Source organism: Coregonus clupeaformis, unplaced genomic scaffold, assembly GCF_020615455.1.
Source record: "Coregonus clupeaformis isolate EN_2021a unplaced genomic scaffold, ASM2061545v1 scaf0098, whole genome shotgun sequence".
NCBI classification, from domain to species: domain Eukaryota; kingdom Metazoa; phylum Chordata; class Actinopteri; order Salmoniformes; family Salmonidae; genus Coregonus; species Coregonus clupeaformis.
Window position 1 is genome coordinate 113277 of NW_025533553.1, and position 20351 is coordinate 133627.

Consider the following 20351-nt stretch of genomic DNA (forward strand, 5'->3'; position numbering starts at 1 on the left):
TACGCTACATGACCAAAAGTATGTGGACACCGGTTGGACGTACTGCCAAATTCTCTAAAACGACGTTGGAGGCAGCTTAGGGTATAGAAATATACATTCAATTCTCTGGCAACTGCTCTGGTGGACATTCCTGCAGTCAGCATGCCAATTGCACGTTCCCTCAACTTGGGACATCTGTTACATTGTGATGTGTGACAAAACTGCATATTTGAAGTGGTATTTTATTGTCCCCAGCACTAGGTGCACCTGTGTAATGATCATGCTGTTTAATCAGTTTCTTGATATGTCACACCTGTCAGGTTGATGGATTACCTTGACAAAGGAGAAATGCTCACTAACAGGGGTGTAAACAAATTTGTGCACAACATTTGAGAGAAATGTCTGGGATTTTTTTATTTCAGCTCATGAAACATGGGACCAACACTTTACATGTTTCCTTTATATTTTTGTTCACTGTATAAACAACTCCTTCCTCATAACATGCACACAAATGCTCTTGACTGCTCATTGCCTTACGCTTTGTTTTTGAGAATGGACACTAAAGCTCTTGTACTTTACTGCTTGCACTTGGTGTAAGATAACATACTGTAGAAAGGCAGGATTCTGCCTCTGGATAACGTTTTGCATTTTTAAATTTCATTAATTTAGAAGACGCTCTTATCCAGAGCAACTTACAGGAGCAATTCGGGTCAAGTGCCTTGCTCAAGGGCATCTTTCACCTAGTGGGCTCTGGGATTTGGACCAGTGACCTTTTGGTTACTGGGCCAACGCTCTTAACCGCTAGGATACCTGCCGCCCTGTGACGATGAAATCATCACCGACCCTCGGTGCACCTCGATGATGCTTTTGCACATCTGCATGATTCTTTGGTCCAGTCTAATGCGAGGAGATGGCTTCCAAGAAACCCCCATGATTCACACTGTCTAACACACTGTATATACAGTTGAAGTCGGAAGTTTACATACACCTTAGCCAAAAACACTTAAACTCAGTTTTTCGCAATCCCTGACATTTAATCCTAGTAAAAATTCCCTGTCTTAGTTCAGTTTGGATCACCACTTTATTTTAAGAATGTGAAATGTCAGAATAATAGTAGAGAGACTGATTTATTTCAGCTTTTATTTCTTTCATCACATTCCCAGTGGGTCAGAAGTTTACATACACTCAATTAGTATTTGGTACCATTGCCTTTAAATTGTTTAACTTGGGTCAAACGTTTCGGGTAGCCTTCCACAAGCTTCCCACAATAAGTTGGGTGAATTTTGGCCCATTCCTCCTGACAGAGCTGGTGTAACTGAGTCATGTTTGTAGGCCTCCTTGCTCGCACACGCTTTTTCAGTTCTGCCCACACATTTTCTATAGGATTGAGGTCAGGGCTTTGTGATGGCCACTCCAATACCTTGACTTTGTTGTCCTTAAGCCATTTTGCCACAACTTTGGAAGTATACTTGGGGTCATTGTCCATTTGGAAGACCCATTTGTGACCAAGGTTTAACTTCTTGACTGATGTCTTGAGATGTTGCTTCAATATATCCACATAATTTTCCTTCCTCATGATGCCATCTATTTTGTGAAGTGCACCAGTCCCTCCTGCAGAAAAGCACCCCCACAGCATGATGCTGCCACCCCCGTGCTTCACGGTTGGGATGGTGATCTTCGGCTTGCAAGGTACCCCCTTTTTCCTCCAAACATAAGGATGGTCATTATGGCCAAACAGTTCTATTTTTGTTTCATCAGACCAGAGGACATTTATCCAAAAAGTACGATCTTTGTCCCCATGTGCAGTTGCAAACCGTAGTCTGTCTTTTTTATGGCGGTTTTGGAGCAGTGGCTTCTTCCTTGCTGAGCAGCCTTTCAGGTTATGTCGATATAGGACTTGTTTTACTGTGGATATAGATAATTTTGTACCTGTTTCCTCCAGCATCTTCACAAGGTCCTTTTGCTGTTGTTCTGGGATTGATTTGCACTTTTCGCACCAAAGTACGTTCATCTCTAGGAGACAGAACGTGTCTCCTTCCTGAGAGGTATGACGGCTGCGTGGTCCCATGGTGTTTATACTTGCGTGCTATTGTTTGTTCAGATGAACGTGGTACCTTCAGGCGTTTGGAAATTGCTCCCAAGGATGAACCAGACTTGTGGAGGTCTACCATTTTTGTTTTGAGGTCTTGGCAAATTTATTTGATTTTCCCATGATGTCAAGCAAAGAGCCACTGAGTTTGAAGGTAGGCCTTGAAATACATCCTCAGGTACACCTCCAATTGACTAAAATTATGTCAATTAGCCTATCAGAAGCTTCTAAAGCCATGACATAATTTTCTGGAATTTTCCAAGCTGTTTAAAGGCACAGTCAACTTAGTGTATGTAAACTTCTGACCCACTGGAGTTGTGATACAGTGAATTATAAGTGAAATAATCTGTCTGTAAACAATTGTTGGAAAAATTACTTGTCATGCACAAAGTAGATGTCCTAACCGACTTGCCAAAACTATAGTTTGTTAACAAGAAATGTGTGGAGTGGTTGAAAAACGAGTTTTAATGACTCCAACCTAAGTGTAATTTAAACTTCCGACTTCAACTGTAGATGACGTGTGCTGTCTGGCTGGTGATGGCAATGACCTTGTCATTGGGGAGCCACGTCTCTCCACCATGTAGCGGGAGAGTGTGTATTCCTTGCAGTGTGCTGCTGTCTGTGGCATTTAGGAGCAGCCATATTGTTGCCTTGTAGGCTGGCAGTGTTGAAAGTGAATTTGCTAGTGAGTGTGCAGAGTATGCAAGAAGCCCTTGGAGAAACTCCACTACTGCAAGTCAGGTCAGCTAAATGCTGTTTTATTCTGATGTCACAGCATTATAGGATACCCATAGTTTTTCCTGCCTCGTGTCCAGTCATTTGAAGCTTTGTTCTGTCCCTGAACGGATTCTTCTTTGCGTGGATACTCTTTGATATCACTCAAGTCCCCATCCTTGACACACACGCTTTCAGTAACACACATGAACAAACCCACACACACATTCTTTTAAATCTTTCTCTCTTTTCTTTGAGCTATTCTCTATTCTATTTAATATCATCTCTATTACTGCCAACCTTTTGTAGCTAAAACTATTAACATTATTAAACTCTAATTTCCTATATCACCAATACTCACACATCCATTTCGCTTGCATTTATGCATCAACTAGCCTACTCCATAGTTGTTAATTTTGCGAATGCAACATTATTGCTTTTCTCTTGTTTTCTTGAGGCAATCAAATAAGATTAAATGAAGTGTCTCTTTATCTTAGATTGCCCTGACTTCTATTTCATTACCTTTTTTGGCACCAGCATTTGAACTAAGAACATAAAACAACAAGCAATTAAATTATAGTTATCCTCCTAGCACAGATGTCACACTACAAATTCAGCTCATGAAATCTCATTCTTTCTTGACTGCCTCAAAATATCTCTTTAATTGGCTTTCGTCTCCTGGAGAATTTAGTCCCCATAAAAATATTGGGTGAATCTAAACTGTTAATTTTAAGCAATCCTTGATGTGTGTGGCTGGTTAGGTGTGTTTTTTCCCCCACACTTACATTTTTGGGTAGAGTTTTAACATGTTCATGTTTCCCCTACCAGCTATTGTTTGCCTGGTGAGTGTGTTTTACTAACAACATATTTTCAAAGTGTCTGTACATTTTGTAGGTAAGGTGCTTATCCAGAGTAGGCTTTGAAAAGCAAAATCTAAAATGGATATCTGGTGACCTAAAACTGGGTTAGCCTTCCCTTACTTCATAGACATTCGTGACCAATCTGCGTATTCTAGAGGCTATCACCCTCTCCATACCCTCTCTTTAATATGCTTTCAACTCAAATCAACCTAAATCATGGCCATATACTAGAGAAGCACTGAAACCATAGAGACATGGGCTCAGACTCTCATCACAGGAAATTAGCTTAGCAAATGTTAATCTATTACCAATATTTTCAGAGCATATATAGGCCTACGTGAATCACTGGATCTTAAAGTGTAGAAGAACATTGATCATTTAAATGGTAATTTAGCCTAAGTCATGAGCATTCTGCTAGACCCTGTAAATACCAGTATAGTGACTGTTTACATCTGTGTTATTAAGATCACCATGACTCATCTGTCTGCCACCTCATTTAGTTCAGGAAGGGCAGTTTTCCTGATAATTCCAGTTTAGAATAGATAACATTTATCAGATTGATAATAGAACTAACTCTTGCCTCGATGACATTAATGATATTTTCCTTGTTTGTTTTTTCTTTTTTTTACCCCACAAATATACCTCATTCAACCTCTTGTGCTTGTTTTTACCCACTGCTCCCCACTGCTCATGTCTCACCCCTTCATTAACTATTCCTATCCACGGTGTATCCATTCATGTTGCATGCCTCCACCTCTGTCCTGTTTGTTTGCCTGTGACGCTGCACCACCTTTGATTTTGCTGCATTACCTCCATGTTGCCATTATGGTGCCATCAACCATATTCCTGTGTTTTCATCCATCATCGTTACCCTCCTTTTTCTCCCTAAAACCTAATAACTCATCTGGTTGTTTTTCGATTTTTATTTATTTATTTATTCCATGGTGAATGTCTTTGTGGCCTACATTCTTTCCCCCTGTGTTTCTGTTCGCTTTGTGTTTCCTCCTCTGGACTGACTGTCCCCACATCTGCCACCCTCCTCAACCCCCTCCACCCCCTCCCTCCTGCCACTCCGCCCTTCCGGATGGTCTGCTGCCCCTGCATGCTGAACAGGCTTCTATGGACTGGACGAGTCGGACTTGGACAAAGTGTTCCGCCTGCCTACCACCACCTTCATCGGGGGCACTGAGACTGCCTTGCCCCTGAGGGAGATAATCCGCCGCCTGGAGGTATTCAAACTAAACCACACGCACGCACACACCTGTCTGTCTCTCAAAGAAGTTGGGTACCTGGCAATCGTTTCTCTTGAACGAGTGAAACGTGTACAATACAGGCTCATTAGCATGGTCAAGTGACAAGACACGCTGTCCCATTTTTCAGATGGCCTACTGCCAGCACATCGGGGTGGAGTTCATGTTCATCAATGACCTGGACCAGTGCCAGTGGATCCGGGAGAAGTTTGAGAAGCCCGGCGTCATGCAGTTCACCCTGGAGGAGAAGAGGACCCTGCTGGCCCGCATGGTTCGCTCCACCAGGTTAGAGCCACGCCCAAAAACGTTTCACCCCCTACTTACCCCTCAAACATCATCAATTAATCAAATGCATTTATAAAGCCCTTTTCACGTCAGCAGTTGTCACAAATTGCTTTTACAGTCCACCTTGTCATAGTACTTGTCCAGATTTCAGTCATTACAGGGCTCCAGACTATAGTGGGGTCGATTCCTGGGACACCCATACTTAAAAAATGTATGCACATGACTGTAAGTCGCTTTGGATAAATGCTTCTGCTAAATGGTGTGTGTGTACAGTACCGTTCAAAAGTTTGGGGTCACTTAGAAATGTCCTTGTTTTCGAAAGAAAAGCAATTTTTTTTGTCCATTTAAAATAACATCAAATTGATCAGAAATACAGTGTAGACATTGTTAATGTTGTAAATGGCTATTGTAGCTGGAAACGGCTGATAAATAAAAAAAATGGAATATCTACATAGGTGTACAGAGGCCCATTATCAGCAACCATCAGTCCTGTGTTCCAATGGCACGTTGTGTTTGCTAATCCAAGTTTATCATTTTAAAAGGCTAATTGATCATTAGAAAACCCTTTTGCAATTATGTTAGCACAGCTGAAAACTGTTGTGCTGATTAAAGAAGCAATACATCTGGGCTTCTTGAGACTAGTTGAGTATCTGGAGCATCAGCAATTGTGGGTTCGATTACAGGCTCAAAATGGCCAGAAACAAATAACTTTCTTCTGAAACTCGTCAGTCTATTCTTGTTCTGAGAAATTAAGGCTATTCCATGCGAGAAATTGCCAAGAAACTGAAGATCTCGTACAACGCTGTGTACTACTCCCTTCACAGAACAGCGCAAACTGGCTCTAACCAGAATAGAAAGAGGAGTGGGAGGCCCCGGTGCACAACTGAGCAAGAGGACAAATAATCAGTGTCTAGTTTGAGAAACAGACGCCTCACAGGTCCTCAACTGGCAGCTTCGTTAAATAATACCTGCAAAACACCAGTCTCAACGTGAACAGTGAAGAGGCGACTCCGGGATGCTGACCTTCTAGGCAGAGTTGCAAAGAATAAGTCCAGTGTCTGTGTTCTGTTGCCCATCTTAATCTTTTCTTTTTATTGGCCAGTCTGGGATATGGGATTTCTTTGCAATTCTGCCTAGAAGGTCAGCATCCCGGAGTCGCCTCTTCACTGTTGACGTTGAGACTGGTGTTATGCGGGTACTATTTAATGAAGCTGCCAGTTGAGGACCTGTGAGGCGCTTGTTTTATAAGCCATGAAACGCCCTCTCCCTATCCACTCGCGCTACAAAGTGTATCGATAGACGTTTTTATTAGTGTCTTGTGTCTTTCTAATATCGAGGAGTATTTCACGTTCTTTGGTCATACGAGTAAGGGTACAACATTAATTGGTGCATGAGTCAGAAATAATGAAGTGTGACTCGAGTTTTGCCATCAGCTGGAAGACTGTGTTCCCTTTTTGGTCAGTGAGCAGAGGAAGGAAGAGCTGAAGGACTGTGAAAGGCAGCCTCTCTGCTTCTCACTCGCTCTCTCTCTCATGCTCTTTCTCTCTCTCTCTCATGCTCTTTCTCTCTCCTAATGCTGACCATCAGATGCAGGCACCATCAGTCCAGTAAAATAAAATAAAAACGCAAATGATTGCAATTTATGCCTCACAAGTAATACAACAAATGATCTATTAACATGTGAAGCTTGCTAAGACTAACGTTTGGCAGAGCTAAATATACACAAACCAATAGTATAATACAGAAAACGTGGTTTATATGAAGAACCAAAGTTGAAAGCAGCTTCGTTCTTGTTTCTTGACTGCATGCATTCTTGACTCTAACTGTGCCTGCTTGAGTGACAGTGGGCGGGGCTTGGTGTATGTGTGTGGGGAAAGCTGTGAGGAGAGAGACGTCAAACGGAATAAACTATAAAAACGGACTGAGTAGCACACGTCAATATTGCAATTTCGATTACAATTTGATTCAATGTGCAGCCCTAGCGAAATGCACATCGGCCATTGCGAGTGCAGGCCTAATTTTTTTAGGACATTTACTGTTAGATTAATAAATGGCTACCAGCAGTTGGTATTATGTTTAGAGTTAGCAATCTAGCTAATGTGTTTTGATTTTACTTACTCAGGAGGTGAATTAGCCCCAAATAAATTAGCTATATATTATAATGATAATAATGCAAATAAAGATGTAGGCAAATTAATCTCTATTAAACAACAAATTTAAGAACAATAGCCTAATTGTCAATCCAAAATATATGACAGTCACTGGATTAGGTAGCTCATAAAAATATCGTTGGTCATGTATTCCTGCCTGGATATGTATGAAACAACGTATTTCTTGAATACCATCTTAGTCTATTACACCCCTAATAAAGCACTGTGAATTACTTTATAAGATGATTACACATTATTCTATTGCTTCATGCCACAGTTATTTTTGGTGTGACCAAATCATGGGGTGGCGCCACCAACTGAAAAAGTCAGTGGCACTAGTGCCACCAGGGGATTTTTTTTGTCAGGAGCACTGCATTGGACCAATACTGCAAACTAATATCATAGGAGATTTCTGGAGTCCTTCTCTCCAAAGGGATATGGCCGTGTGCTGACGACGTGCGCTGTGTACCGCAGGTTCGAGGAGTTCCTCCAGAGGAAGTGGTCGTCAGAGAAGCGCTTCGGCCTGGAGGGCTGCGAGTCTCTGATCCCAGCCCTCAAGACCATCATTGACAAGTCCAGCGAGAAGGGTGTGGAGAACGTCGTCATGGGCATGCCACACAGGTGGGGAATAACAAAAGGAAAACAAGGGGAGGGGATGCTTGAGTTTCTGCAATGTGGTTTCACTGTCAGCCTTATCTCCTCTGACACATGCTCCCCATCTCCTAGGGGTCGTCTGAACGTGCTGGCCAACGTCATCCGCAAGGAGCTGGAGCAGATCTTCTGCCAGTTTGACTCCAAGCTGGAGGCTGCCGATGAGGCGAGTCCCATCTAGCCCACCCACTGCAATTATTGACTGTACTAAATGGAACACAACTACTGAATGGTCTGAATGTGTGGCTCTATTGTAGATGTCTAGCTGTGTTCTGCTGCCAGTGTGTTTGACTCTGTTGTTGTTGCAGGGCTCTGGTGATGTCAAGTACCACCTGGGGATGTACCACAGGAGGATCAACCGTGTGACGGACCGCAACATCACCCTGTCCCTCATGGCCAACCCCTCCCACCTGGAGGCTGTGGACCCAGTGGTGCAGGGAAAGACTAAGGCTGAGCAGTTCTACTGCGGAGACACCGAGGGACACAAGGTACGGACTGACTGACCGACACCGCTGGTTTTGAACACGGTTTGAATACCGGCGTATTTCTTTTCTCAACGTGACAAGGGAGTACTTGTAGAGATCATAGTCATTTTTTGTACTGTAGAAATGCACCCTTTCGGTTCGATCCCAGGTTTCGGCACCGACAAAAATACATTTTTCTGCCCTTCACATACACACTGATCTGTACCGGATGAGTGAAACTATGGTTTTCACCAATCCGACTTTATCTGATGCGTTATTACCTCAAGGAAGAATGTATTGTAAATGGTCTGCATTTGATGTTGGATTGTTTGTGTGCCAGGTGATGTCCATCCTGATGCACGGTGACGCTGCCTTCGCCGGCCAGGGCGTCGTGTACGAGACCTTCCACCTCAGCGACCTGCCCTCCTACTCCACCCACGGCACGGTGCACGTGGTCGTCAACAACCAGGTGTGCGCGCACACACGCCAAGCTTAACCACCGACCACACCTGGTCTGGAGAAGATACAAATAGACTTTGTTCCCCGTCGGTTTCAGCCATGCTAGGAAACCAGTGGTTGTGTTGGATGGCTGTCGTGCTAACCCTCTCACCCCCTACCTTCCCCCAGATTGGCTTCACCACTGACCCCCGTATGGCGCGCTCCTCTCCGTACCCCACTGACGTGGCCCGGGTGGTCAACGCTCCCATTTTCCACGTGAACGCTGATGACCCTGAGGCTGTGGTGTACGTGTGCAACGTGGCCGCCGAGTGGAGAGCCACCTTCCACAAGGACGTGGTGGTGGACCTGGTGAGTAGAGTTCCCTAGGTACAGATCTAGGATCAGTTTCCCTTCCCCCAATCCTAACCTTAACCATTAGTGGGGAAAATGCATAACTGACCCAAGATCAGCGTCTAGGGGCAACTTCACCGTACTCCAAAGTTCCCCACTGGTTCATTTCAACCCACTGTCTGCTTAAGTAGCGGTTAGGAGGAAATATATAGGGGAAAAGGGCTTCTTACTCACATACGCAATAGTACCAGTTAGGTTAGCTCCGCCTTATGACGTCCACAGCAGCCAACATCAATACCAGTGTGTTTGTGTGTGCAGACCTGCCAACCTGCACAAATTTTGTGTACCATGCACGTAATTTGAGGTAGAAGTATGTCAGAAAATCCTAGTGAGAGCCCTGATTGTACATTTAAACACATTTTTTAGTTAACTACTGAAGAGCAGCTAATTATCAAGAATCCTACTGAGGCAGTCTTCTGCCAACATCATTATTAGGCAAAACAATGTGCATTTGCCTATGATTTGGGCAGTGTGGGTGTCGCGCACGCCGTCGTGGGGGCGGGGGGGTGCCGCCGCGCTGATGTGGTATTCTTCAAGGTTGGCAGGTCTGTGTGTGTGTGTGTTTATTAAGCAGCAACTATGTTTGTGTGTCGGCAGGTGTGCTACCGGCGGTTGGGACACAATGAGATGGACGAGCCCATGTTCACCCAGCCCCTGATGTACAAGCAGATCAAGAAGCAGAAGGGAGTGATGCAGAAGTATGGCGAGAAACTCATCGCAGAGGGGGCCGTCACGAGACAGGAGTACGAGGTCAGGGCTCAACCACTTCGACCATATCTCACACACACACACTCTCCATAGAGTAGAGCCGAGGAGTCATCCTCTCCACTTCTGCCCTCCATTTCTCTCTCTCTCTCTCTCTCTCTCTCTCTCTATCTCTATCTATCTATCTATCTCTCTCTATCTCTCTCTCTCTATCTCTCTCTCTCTCTTTCTCTCTCTCTCTCTCTCTCTCTCTCTCTCTCGCGCGCTCTCTCTCTCTCTAGGAGGAGATTGCCAAGTATGATAAGATCTGTGAGGAGGCACATGTTCGCTCCAAGGATGAGAAGATCCTCCACATCAAGCACTGGCTGGACTCTCCCTGGCCTGGTGAGTGGGTTAACAGCTCACAGACACACATACACAATGCTGTGTGTGTGTTGTGAATAATGGACCTGTGTGTGTGTAGGTTTTTTCAATCTGGATGGCCAGCCCAAGAGCCTGACCTGCCCGTCCACTGGCCTGACTGAGGAGGAGCTGACCCACATCGGACAGGTGGCCTCCTCAGTGCCAGTCGAAGACTTCACCATCCATGGAGGTGGGGAACCCTACTCTAAACCATAGAATTAAATAGAACATAATAATAACATTATATAATGTATCTCTATGCCTTTTACATTTAAATCCTCTGAGGGAGGGAGAGTCAAAAGTGCTTAAGTGCAGAGTGAAGACATGGCTCTTTTTAATGACTCTGGCTTTAAACACACATTTGACGGCGCCTTTGTTTTCTGTACACACACAGCATGATTTACACCAGTGACGAGTGTCTGGTTTGCGCTCCTCCGCAGGTCTGAGCCGTGTCCTGAAGGCCCGAGGGGAGATGATCAAGAACCGCACGGTGGACTGGGCCTTGGGAGAATACATGGCCTTTGGCTCTCTGCTCAAAGAGGGCATCCACGTTCGCCTCAGCGGCCAGGACGTGGAGAGAGGCACCTTCAGGTGATGAGAGGGAGGGGAGCATGTAATCTTGTGTGTTTCCCAAATGACACCCCAAATTATGGTCTCTGGTCAAAAGTAGTGCACTATATAGGGAATAGGCTGCCATTTGGGACGCAGGTTTTGTCCCTCATTGTCCCTGCTGTGTGTTTCCCTCCCTACCAGTCACCGACACCATGTGCTGCACGACCAGAACGTGGACAAGAGAGTCTGCATCCCCATGAACCACGTGGCCCCCAACCAGGCCCCCTACACCGTCTGCAACAGCTCCCTGTCTGAGTACGGCGTGCTGGGTCAGTCTCTCTCTCCCTCACACACACACTCACTCACTCACTCACATTTACTGTGGAAACATATACTATGGAAACAGAATCTGAGAAACTGGGAAATATCACAGGAACTCTCATTCAAATAATCTCTTACTAGTATCTCCACCCGCTTACTGGGTACTCACACTTGGAGAGATAATCGGGGACCTAGCAACCAGTCATTTTGAATGAAAGGAGACACACAGCGACTTAACTGTCCGCGATGAGAGTGCTAGCGACCAACATTCAACATTTCAAATTTCAGTGACTCGACAGCGAATTGGGAGGGGGCAGCTCTTGCTAGCTTTGACATTGGCTATAACAACAAAACGGACATAATGCATGCCATTTGAACGATACACCAACCCGGAGAGATTTTAACGGCTTGATCTCTGACTATCTCGGCAAGTGAGTCTTGAGTTAGGAACCTCTCTCACTCACACTCTCTCTCGCGTTCTTTCCCTCTGTCTCTGTTGTCAGGTTTCGAGCTGGGCTTTGCCATGGCCAGTCCCAATGCCCTGGTCCTGTGGGAGGCCCAGTTCGGAGACTTCCACAACACAGCCCAGTGCATCATCGACCAGTTCATCTGCCCCGGCCAGGCCAAGTGGGTCCGGCAGAATGGCATAGTTCTGCTGCTGCCACACGGCATGGAGGGCATGGTGAGTACCCCAGAGCTCCAGTTGGAGGGAGGAGATGGCGTTTCAAACAATTGTTCATAATAATTCATTTATACTACATGCTTTTGGGTAAAGTACATCTACTTGAAAATAGTTGATGAAAACATTGTTAATATGATGGTTATTTCATTCACTGTCTTTATCCATTATCATCCGTTTACTGTGCCAGCCCTAGTGACCTCACTGCGCTCCTCTCCTCTCCTCCACTCCACAGGGCCCAGAACATTCCTCTGCTCGTCCAGAGAGATTCCTCCAGATGTGTAACGATGATCCTGACGTGCTCCCGGTAGGTCAACCCCTCACTCTTAATCATTCTGCACTGCCTCTTGTATCCAAAAGGCCGCTCACGTTAATGTATTCTAGTTCATGCCTGACAATGACGTAGCTAGACATTTTCTTCCAAATAGATTTCACTCTATCTCTCTGTGGTTTGCCCACCAGAGATCCCAATGTCCTTGGTAGAGTTTCTGGTCGTAGTGCTGGTTAGAATAGATACTTCAGATGTACCAGCAGTTGTCTGAGAGGGATTGTCCTTCCCACTTCGTGTCTTTTTGTGAAAGTTCTCTAGACGACTATACATGTCAGCTGCAGACTGAAATGATAAGGTCTAGTGCATTGTCTTCTTCTTCACCTCGTGTAGAGGTTGAGAGTTTCAGAGTTTCTCCATTTCAAACGTGTGGACTAACGTCTCACGTTTTCTGGTCTTTCTGGTCTTGTAGAAATTCAACCATTTTACAACGTTTAGCTCACGCTTCACATCTGCTGGTCTGTAGAGTTTCAACCATTTTAAGCTGTGGGTCTTGCTGGTCTGGGTAGAAATTCAACCGTTTGCAACGTTTGGCTCACGCTTCACATCTGCTGGTCTTCCTTTGGTAATGGAGTTGTAGTTTTAAACCATTTTGTAACGTTTAGCTCACAGTCTGTAGAGTTTCAAACATTTGCACGTCGATGCTTTTATTCCTGAGACGGCTGCAGTGCTTGCGGAAGTGTCCGTAGGACAAGAGAAGTTAATCTCAGCTACAGTATCTTATGACTCCAAGGGGGAGTGAAGTTGCTCATTCACAGAGACTGCTGGCTTCAAATCATGAAAGGACTGGTCAATCAGGTTTGCTGATTGAATGTGACGAGATATCGTAATATCTCCTTGGGTCAGATGCTTCACAGAGTTTCGAGACATCTTTTTCGAAAGGGGTTCTTTTGATAGATGCTCTTTGTGGATGACTGTGTCGCAGTCAGTGGTAGGAGACGACTGTATGGTCAGTGGAGATGGCACAGTTGCCTGTGACCACACTTGGTTGGTCTTCCAATCCATCAGTGGTATCAACCGATCCATCAAGTCTACTCCGAGTAGCATGGGTTCACTTTCGAGGCTGGTAACACAGCACAGGGTGAACAAGCGATACGTCTTGGAAGTGTAGTTTCAGCATGAGTCGCATTGTGAGAGGCGAGGTAGTCTGGGTGAAACCTCGAAGTGAAGTATCGCATCGTTCCGTTTTCAACAAACGTTTAGCTGGGTTCAAAGCCCTTTTGAGATCATTGAACAACGTTTGAGAGATGAGCGATATTGTTGATCCAGAATCAATCAGCGCATGACAGGTTAAGCAGTCCTCCAGGACTGTTTCCAGGTATGGGCTGTTTGAGTCGCGTTTTGTGGTCATATTCCCCACAAAGTGGAGTGGTCGTTCGTAACGACATGATGTCTCATTTCTGTTCATGGTGAAAACAGATTGACTTATCGGGTTTCGAGTGGAATTGGCTCTTGCAATGTGTTTGACCTTTTTCTTCGCAACATTTGTATCAGAGACTAGACAAAGCTTGTGGGCTTGTGTCTTGATCGAGCGAGCCTTGAATAGGGTCTTGAGTGAGAGCGGGAGTAATTTGATTGTTAACGTCCTTGCTAAGGGTGTTAATTCTGAAGGACTTGTTGTCCGGCAATTCCACGTCTAGTCATAGTGACTTGTCTTTTTCCTGTTTATCAAATTCTTTCCGGTTCTTTATTTCTCTTAGCAGAGCTAAGAGCTTCTGTCATCATTGAACCCATGTGGACACCCCTTCAAATTAGTGGATTCGGTTATTTCAGTCACACCCGTTGCTGACAGGTGTATAAAATTGAGCACACAGCCATGCAATCGCCATAGACAAACATTGGCAGTAGAATGGCCTTACTGAAGAGCTCAGTGACTTGCATAGGATGCCACCTTTCCAACAAGTCATTTTGTCAAATTTCTGCCCTGCTAGAGCTGTAAGTGATGTTATTGTGAAGTGGAAACGTCTAGGAGCAACAACAGCTCAGCCGCAAAGTGGTAGGTCACACAAGCTCACAGAACGGGACCGCCGAGTGCTGAAGCGCATAGCGCGTAAAAATCATCTGTTATTGGTTGCAACACTCACGAGCCAGGCCTAATCGGCCAACATCAGTGCCTGACCTCACTAATGTTCTTGTGGCTGAATGGAAGCAAGTCCCCGCAGCAATATTCCAACATCTAGTGAAAAGCCTTCCCAGAAGAGTGGAGGCTGTTATAGCAGCAAAGGAGGGACCAACTCCATATTAATGCCCATGATTTTGGAATGAGATGTTCGACGAGCAGGTGTCCACATACATTTGGTCATGTAGTGTAGGTTGTCAGTTTTGCTAGGGTATTGTGGATGGGGGTGGTGGATGGGCATAAGCCTCTGCCTCTGATTCCAAAGGTTGCAAATTCTAATTCAGCAATAGAAAGTAGTTTTTGAGATTTTTGTTTTAAGCCTATCCCAAACCTTAACCCTTACCTTAACCATTTGGAGTTAATGCCTAAACGTATCCCTAACCTTAAAAAAGTGGAGTTAATGCCTAACCTTAACCTTAAACACTTTGAAATTTGACGTTTGCAACAACTTCGAAATTGGACATTTGAGAAACATGAATGAGACTGTGAGTGCTAGTTGCTATGGGCTCTCCAACCGTGTTCCAGGGGTCTTGGGCCTATAGGCTACGTTTGGAGTTATTTGTCCACTTTAGTTGTGATACAAACCTTATCAACACATATAGGCCTATGGGCTAGGCTACATGATGCATGCGACTATGATTTGAAAAAGTCTTAGACTGCACACACTGGGCAACATTCACATGTTATAATATTCTCACCATTAAGATTATTCTCAATTTAATCTTGTCTTTACATATACAAAATAATATATGTGTGAAATTAGTTTTTATTTAGAATGGACCATTATCATGCACCTGTCGGAACAGGTGCATAATTGCAAACACTTGAATAGCAATTGAAGAAAGCTTTTCCCGCAGTTCATGCCAGCCAGGTGGGCTACTCCGCTTGAAAAGCGAAGCAATGTGCTTAATATATAGAAAGTTGAGAAATAAATATAGTAGGCCTAGCTGATGGGATCCTCTTTTCAATAGAGACCAACAACTCTGTTTTCTCATGCAATTGCATAGCCTGTAAAAATGTTGCGCAACAGGAACACTTATTTAATTCCATGCATGAACCAGTTATGAGGAGCTGGCTCTCGCTGCGCAACAGGTGATCCTATTCCACTCAAACTCTGAATGCATGAAGTGTTTGATTTGATTTTTGATTTGCGTCAGAGTGATTAGAGGGGCAATAGAGTGCTGAGTACCGGCCATTAGCGACTGGCCGTTAGCAAGTTTGGTAGGCTACTAATGACCATCAGTGGCATCAAAGCGCAGTTTTGGAGAAGCCTAGTTACTGTGACTCAGCGGTCACGTGGATTTTGACCCATGACTGCCAGTGTGGCGGTAATACGGTCACCATAATAGCCCTAGTCTTTACCCTTTCCTCTCACCCTCCTCCTCCCCACCAGAGCATCACAGAAGACTTTGCAATTCGCCAGCTCCACGACTGCAACTGGATCGTGGTCAACTGTTCCAACCCTGGCAACTTCTTCCATGTGCTGAGGAGGCAGATTCTGGCACCCTTCAGGAAGCCTGTGAGCCCCCGTCAACAACAACAACATGTTTACCCTGAAGCTGCTTACTGGAGCTCATTGTCCTCTGATCTGTCCTCTTTTCTAGCTCATCGTTTTCACCCCCAAATCCCTGCTGCGCCACCCCGAGGCGAGGTCCAACTTTGACGAGATGCTGCCAGGTAAGACTGTGTGTGTGAGGGTGTGTGGCTGGGTGTTTGTGTGTGTGTGGGCGTGTGTATATCTTTGAAGGACAGTGCCGGTGTATATATGCCCACTGGATGTCTGGCAGTCGGTGAGTGTTGCCGTGTTTCCCTGCTGTGCTCCAGGCACAGACTTCCAGCGCCTGATCCCAGATAATGGCCCAGTGGCCCAGAACCCAGCCGGGGTGAAGCGCATCATCTTCTGCACAGGGAAGGTGTACTACGAACTCACCAAGGAACGCAACGCCCACGGCATGGAGGACACCGTCGCCATTGCTCGCATGGAGCAGGTAGCTACACACACTCAACACGTGTGCAGGCGTACATCTCAGGGCTCCCACACAGAGAGGTTTGCACTAGAAAAATGCTCAGCCGAAAGGTGAAAGGAGTTTCACTTTTGCCTGACGTAACGTGTTTGACACATTCTCTGTGTGTACGGCACCCTAAACTCACTGGTGCTCCCTTTGGCTATCTGAGCTACCTTCCTTCATGACATGACGTGGTCCTTGTCTCTCTGTTTGCAGCTGTCCCCCTTCCCATTCGACCTGGTGAAGGCTGAGAGCGAGAAGTACCCCAATGCCGACCTGGTGTGGTGCCAAGAGGAGCACAAGAACCAGGGCTACTACGACTACGTTAAACCCCGCATGCGCACCACCATCGATCGCGCCAAGCCAGTCTGGTAAACAAAACCTTCATCTGCTCTTGTCCTCTCTCCTTAGTGTGTCTGTGTTAAACTCTTATTAAACTCTCTCCCATTACATTTGTGTTCAGGTATGCTGGTCGCCCCCCTGCCGCGGCCCCAGCCACAGGAAACAAGAAGGCCCACCTGGTGGAGCTGAAGAATTTCCTGGACACTGCCTTCGATCTGGACGCCTTCAAGAACCAGATGTAACTCCTCTCTCCTCCCGCTTCCTCTGTCCCAGGATAAGGGGTAGCCTTCACCCTCCACTGCAACCCAGAGGCCCCTCCTCCTCCGTCCTATACGCACATATGCCCACATACCCCCTGGACTTGGCGCTCAGAGCAAGCCTACTCTCCTGGTGGGGGTCTCTGTCTCTAGCTCACAACGGCAACAGTCCTGTTCATTTAAGTCACTGCTATCTTCCCTGACCCAGATCCTCCCTCCTCCACTCCCCCTGGTCCTGTCTGAGCATGCCCCCTCCCTCTCCCACCTCCATCAGACACATGCCTCAAGACCACACATTCAGCAGTAGACAACCAACCAACCAGCCAGCCAGTCAAGGGTCAGGAAAGAGAACCTTTGTACAGTCAGTGATAAGTGATCCTTAGCTTGGTTTTATTTTCTACTTCCTGTTTTTCTCTGGTTAACACTCCACTCACCAACACTATAACCTTCTTGTGTTGGGTTTTGCTTCTTAAGCCCTGTGTGTGTGTAACCAAAGTACATTGTTTATAAAGCTTTATATATTTTTCTGAGAGCCGTACTGGTGATTTTGTTTCATTCTGTTGCTGTCACAATGATGTCATCCTTTTGTAAAAGCAGGGCTCCTTACATAGCCAAAGGACGGGGCAACTGTTGCAACCAGTTTGAGATGTTTACCGCTAGTATTTGGCAAAACACACAACGGTTAGTTCGATGTCCATGATTAGACCACAGAATTTCGAGGAGAACCAGGTGTTCCCCCCCCTCCTGTTCTCTGCTCTGAGCGCACTGCAGCGATGAACTTTTCTTGGTCTCTCCCCCTCTCTCTCTGTTCTCCAGGGCTATATATCCCCTTGGTGAGTGCTACTGACATAACCACCATCTGCAACAGCTTTACATTTTTGTTTGTTTATTGGTTGTATGTGTTTTAGTTGTTTTTTTTGCCGTTCAAATCAACTTTCTCATTCTTGTAATGGCTATTAGAATAAGGTATTGAATAAGGGAAAGGGGATATATTTTGGGATTCACTGTCACACTATTGTGACATTTAACATGACAAATGCTCTTCTTTTCTCCATCTTGTACCGTTTCTCGCGAAAGAGGCTAAGACTTAGATGAGGGAAATTGGAGTGATGATGAACCAGTGAGATGAGTTGGTACCATGAGTTGGTACCATGTTTGCATTTATATTTAAGGAGTGTTGAACTGGTCAAATGAGTTGGTACCATGTTTGCATTTGTATATAAATTCCCATAGGAGAAGTTTGTAAAGGATTGTTCATACAGCAATGTCAGGGCAACTTCTGTCTTTAGATGCATGGCCCTATTGTCCTACTGCAGTACAGGTCAAGCAGGATGGCGCTGATTTCCCCCCTCCCCCTCCCTTACATATAGTCCTCTCATGACTCTGGCTAAACACTGATCTCATCCAGATGACATAACCTACACCTGGCACCCCTAGATGTTTCTCAACAACTCATGTTCTCTTTTTCTCTTGCAACCCCTATATCCTGTGCCAAATTTGTTTTCAAGCATTTAGCATTCGTTTGAGGGTGTGTATGAATGAATTACCAGAGGAGTCTTTTTAGCTGCATAGCTAATTTAAAAAACAGGACATCACCTTTTGTTTGGGTGGCTCCATGAGAAAGCAAATGATTTATTTATTTTCATATAGTGGATTAAGATTCTTTCCATTTTATTATTTTTGCTTCATTCAATAAAGACTATCTTCCCAAATCAGTGAATGGTTGAATTCTTATTTTTATTTTTTTTGACAATTTGTTTTTTACATCACAAACAAAGCGAAACACCCCACATAGCACATTACCCAAGGTGATCAACATATGGTTTCCAAATTTCATTATACACTTCCGGATTTTGTTTAACTTTAGAATATACCAAATCCAACGGGATGTACAGTAGCTAGATAGTTCAGTCCTCCAGTTTGTTATTGAGGGTGAGTGAGGCTTTCCAATTGATGGGTATACATTTTTTTTTTGCAGTAATTAGGCCTAGATGACAAAACTTTCTCTTGATCACCAATATTTATTTACATTTCCCAATGGACATCTTTGTGGAGATAAATTCCTGGACACAATGAAATTATAGCACATACAGTGCCTTCAGAAAGAATTTACACCCCATGACTTTTTCCACATTTTGTTGTGTTACCGCCTGAATTTAAAATGTATTACATTTATATTTTTTGGTCACTGGCCTACAGACAATACCCCATTATTTCAATGTGGAAATATAATTTTTTGACATTTTTACTAATTAATTTTAAATGAAAATATGAAATGTCTTGAGTCAATAAGTATTCAACCACTTTGTTAGAGCAAGCCTAAATAAGTTCAGGAGTAGAATGTGCTTAACAACTCACATGAGTTGCATGAACTGTGTCCAATAATAGTGTTTAACATGATTTTTGAATGACTACCTCATATCTGTACCCCACACATACAATTATCTGTAAGGTCCCTCAATCGAGTAGTGAATTTCAAGCACAGATTCAACCACAAAGACCAGGGAGGTTTTTCAATGCCTCACAAAGGTGTGAAATTTTTAAAAAGCAAATGCTGAATATTCCTTTTGAGCATGGTGAAGTTATTAATTATACTTTGGATAGTATATCAATACTCCCAGTCACTACAAAGATACAGGTGTCCTTCCTAACTCTGTTGCCGGAGAGGACGGAAACTGCTCAAGGATTTCACCATGAGGCCAATGGTGATTTTAAAACAGTTACAGAGTTTAATGGTTGTGATATGAGAAAACTGAGGATGGATCAACAACATTGTAGTTACTCCACAATACTAACCTAAATGGCAGAGTGAAAAGAAGGAAGCCTGTACAGAATGCATCCTGTTTGCAACAAGGCACTTAAGTAATACTGCAAAGAATGTGGCAAAGAAATTAACTTTTTGTCCTGAATACAAAGCGTAACGTTTGGGGCAAATCTAACCCAACACATCACTGAGTCCCACTTCATATTTTCAAGCATGGTGGTGGCTGCATCATGTTATGGGTATGCTTGTCATCGGCAAGGACTAAGGAGTTTTTTTAGGACAAAAATACATGGAATACAACTATAAGCACAGGCAAAATCCTAGAGGAAAACCTGGTTCAGTCTGCTTTCTAACAGATACTGAGAGACAAATTCACCTTTCAGCAGGACAATAACCTAAAACACAAGGCCAAATCTACACTGGAGTTGCTTATAAAGACGACATTGAATTTTCCTGAGTGGCCTAGTTACAATTTTGACTTAAATTGGCTTGAAAATCTATGGCAAGACTTGAAAATGGCTGACTATCAATTATCAACAATCAACTTGATAGAGCTTGAATAATTGTTTAAAGAATAATGGGAAA

At 44.5% G+C, this 20351-nt stretch overlaps 1 protein-coding gene across 5 annotated transcripts in view; it reads left to right on the plus strand.

Annotated features, from left to right (window-relative positions):
• ogdha (oxoglutarate dehydrogenase a) overlaps positions 1-18717 on the plus strand; it is a 55872-nt gene extending 37155 nt beyond the window's left edge. For 4 of the 5 annotated variants that reach the window (XM_041900581.2, XM_041900582.2, XM_041900584.2 and 1 more), the window contains 19 exons: positions 4756-4871; positions 5023-5177; positions 7802-7948; positions 8054-8144; positions 8287-8466; positions 8783-8911; positions 9070-9249; positions 9889-10041; positions 10278-10380; positions 10460-10588; positions 10839-10989; positions 11152-11279; positions 11775-11953; positions 12186-12257; positions 15791-15916; positions 16002-16074; positions 16222-16385; positions 16620-16774; positions 16867-18717. In XM_041900581.2, the coding sequence (XP_041756515.1) occupies positions 4756-4871; positions 5023-5177; positions 7802-7948; positions 8054-8144; positions 8287-8466; positions 8783-8911; positions 9070-9249; positions 9889-10041; positions 10278-10380; positions 10460-10588; positions 10839-10989; positions 11152-11279; positions 11775-11953; positions 12186-12257; positions 15791-15916; positions 16002-16074; positions 16222-16385; positions 16620-16774; positions 16867-16987 (2552 nt within the window). In that variant the 3' untranslated portion in view covers positions 16988-18717. Of the gene's footprint in view, positions 1-4755; positions 4872-5022; positions 5178-7801; positions 7949-8053; positions 8145-8286; positions 8467-8782; positions 8912-9069; positions 9250-9888; positions 10042-10277; positions 10383-10459; positions 10589-10838; positions 10990-11151; positions 11280-11774; positions 11954-12185; positions 12258-15790; positions 15917-16001; positions 16075-16221; positions 16386-16619; positions 16775-16866 lie in introns of those variants that run through there. The other variant, XR_006003744.1, reaches the window with a different exon arrangement.
• Positions 18718-20351: the final 1634 nt, after the last annotated feature.